Source organism: Empidonax traillii, unplaced genomic scaffold, assembly GCF_003031625.1.
Source record: "Empidonax traillii isolate 1590-97213 ecotype Southwest subspecies unplaced genomic scaffold, ASM303162v1 scaffold90:size2128546, whole genome shotgun sequence".
Taxonomy (NCBI): Eukaryota; Metazoa; Chordata; class Aves; order Passeriformes; family Tyrannidae; genus Empidonax; species Empidonax traillii.
In genome coordinates, this window is record NW_020955283.1 from 808,887 (window position 1) to 811,713 (window position 2,827).

General features: G+C 40.0%; 1 protein-coding gene across 1 annotated transcript in view; it reads left to right on the forward strand.

The window, feature by feature from the left end:
• CGNL1 (cingulin like 1) overlaps positions 1-2,827 on the forward strand; it is a 45,644-nt gene that overhangs the window by 23,140 nt on the left and 19,677 nt on the right. Inside the window, exons 9-10 of the mRNA XM_027881515.1 lie at positions 1,299-1,505; positions 1,810-1,914. Coding sequence (XP_027737316.1) covers positions 1,299-1,505; positions 1,810-1,914 — 312 coding nt within the window. The remainder of the gene's footprint in view (positions 1-1,298; positions 1,506-1,809; positions 1,915-2,827) is intronic.

Consider the following 2,827-nt stretch of genomic DNA (forward strand, 5'->3'; position numbering starts at 1 on the left):
TTCTGTTTTCTTTGGACGGGATTCTGAATGAGAAGTTAGTGAAGAGCAAAGATTAAATCCTTCCAGCTCTTTACCCCACGTGTTTGTAAGTACATACCCGGTGTATGTTATAGCAGTATAGACAGTGTAATAATATAGACACAAGTTTCCACTCATGGCTTCCACAGTAAATGGTAGGGTGTTTAGAGGGTAAGTGGTAAGGTGATTATTAGCTCTGAAAAGTTACAAGATGCAGCTAGTTGCCCTGAAAAAGCACTTAAAGATCTATTGCCACATGTGCTAAATTGTGGTGAGTAGTTTATTATAATTTTATGATAATTTATGTTTGTGATAGATATTGATTAGAGTTTCTGAAAAACGAAAGGTGTATCTTTTTGAATCCAAGTTGAACTCCTTCTACCCTCGGGCAGGAACTGAAACCCAAGCAGAAGTGCTGACTAAGCACAGCCCCAGGCATGGGCTGTCTGATCTGCAGGTAGAGCTGTACCAGTAGGACTGTGAGGTGCTTCCAGTCTCTACTGCTCTTCTGTGCTGGCACAGCTCCTTCTTGGGGACCGTGTTTTGAAATCCATTGGGGCTTTTTATTCCAGTAGCACCCCCCTCCTTTTTTCTTTTTTTCCTCTTTTTTTTTTTTCAGTGTCAAAACTTCTTTATATTTATCTGTCATTTACTCCGCTGCCCCACAAAGCTGCATGAAATGTTGTATGTGTGTTGTAAGTTAGTTCTTGAATCAGCAGTGGGGTGAGGCTGCCTAAATTTTGTGTTGCTGTGGAAGACACTCTTGATAAATAGGTACTTCCTTACAGGACTTTGCACTGTCACTGCAGAGACCCGGGGGTTCGATTCCCGGTCGGGGCCCCTCCCCGGGCAGATGGAGCTCGTTAGCCCGTAAGGCAATCCATCTACGTCCTGAGGACCTCGCTGCCACCGTCCAAGCGTGCCTGGCCCCGGCAGATGAACCTCAGGATTAAAGGGTGGGCTCAGTTCCGCGCACACTGTGTCTCACCTAAAAAATCCAATGCGCAGGCTGGAAGGTGGAAAGACCTTCCCCGGTTCTTTGTTCGCGAAGACTGGCCATTACATTACATATGGCTTTTGGTGTCTTATGTTTTTTAGATCACTTGATCCTGACAATGGGATTTGATAATGATGTTGTATATACTTCATTGATATTTAATGTTACATTTTAGCTATATTTGCTATGATGCCTTATGAAACTTCTGTTGGAAAACAGAAAAAAAAACAGTTTTTGCTTTTTTGTTGTTGTTTTTTAACATGACATAATTTGTTTTCTCTAGAGTGCTGCTGTCCTTGAAAGTGAAAGAAATGCTGCACAAGAGGAGAGAAATAGTATAGAAAATCGAGTCAAGGAGCTGACTGAGGAAAACGAACAGCTGAAGAGAAGAGTTACTGAGTTAGAGAGTAAAATTGAGGAGCTGCACAAACAAATTGATAATATGAAAGGAGAAGAAAACTCAGTGAAGGAAAAATTAAAGACATATGAGGTAAGTTAAGAAAACAAGCCCCTTCAGTAGTCTTCTTCCTGTTTGCAGTGGGTTCATTGCAGAGTAAGAACTGACACAGAGGAGAATGGATAATGCCATCAGGAAGGGTAAAGGAAACCAGCAGATTCTAGGAAGCAGGGTGCAGTTTGCTGACGTGTATAGGAAAGATTTCCCCAGTGCAAACCAGATTAAAAACAAGTCACAGCTTGTAACTGGGGAGATCAGTGATAGGCCAGAGTGAAGAGACTTTATAGCTCAATTTACTTGTCACTATTTCTGAATGTATCAAATTGAATCATTACAGGAAGAGAAGCAACAATTGGAAGAAGCTTTGAAACGTGCTGAGAAGGAGGCAAAGGAATTGGTAGTGTTAAAATTGGCATTGGAAAACCAAGTAGAAGACTTGCAGGTAAGAACAAGAACAATTTGGAATATTTAAATTTTAAATTTCCTGTTTGTTTACCTGAGTCACTATTGAGATACGTCCTGTTCTGTTTGAAGTGTACTTTGTGGACTAAAAACCCAAAGGGGAAGACTGTGTTAACCAGCATGTTCTCATGGTTCAGTTAATTATGGTAAAAAGAAAAAAAAATAAAACCAAGAAGAAAATACTCCTATGTCTTTAAAATTGAATGTGCTTCAGAAATATATGATTTTAATAATATAGGCAACTAAGTTTTGTTTCTACAAAATGATGTTTTAAAGCTGATGTTCCTTGTAACTACACGAAGAAGTGTTTTATCTGAGGCTTTTGGTCAGGGTTTTGTTGGTTTATTTTTTTTTTTTCCACTTTAAGTTTGTTTATCTGTTCTACCTCCCTGATACTCCTCATTTGCTTGTATGTATTGCTGATAGTTACACAACCCCTTTAGGTGGCCCATTGCTCTTCAGTGCCCTGCACTGAGCACACTTCCCTTCTGTCACAGTCTGACTTGCCCTTCCTGTAGAACATGAATCAATGCACTATGTGCATCTGCTGCATCTTGATTAGCTTTGGGTCAAGATGCTTGAAAAGTGTGTTCTTTCCTTTCTGTTTTTATGCATCCTTCAGGGCATCATGCCAAATAATGCTGCCTCCAGGCAGGGTCTCCAAATTAAGGGATTCTGGGAAAGGTGACAGATAGAAGAGTCAATCTTGCCATTTTATTCACAACTTACATCTAAAGTAGGAAACACTAAATTTAATCCTCTTTCTGATTCTACACTCTTGTGCACCGGATATGAGCACTAATGGACTTCAGGATGTAATCAGTTGTCCCTTTTGTTTAGAACAATTCAGCCTTTCTGTCTTTAGAATTTGCTTGTTCTAATGAATAATGTTG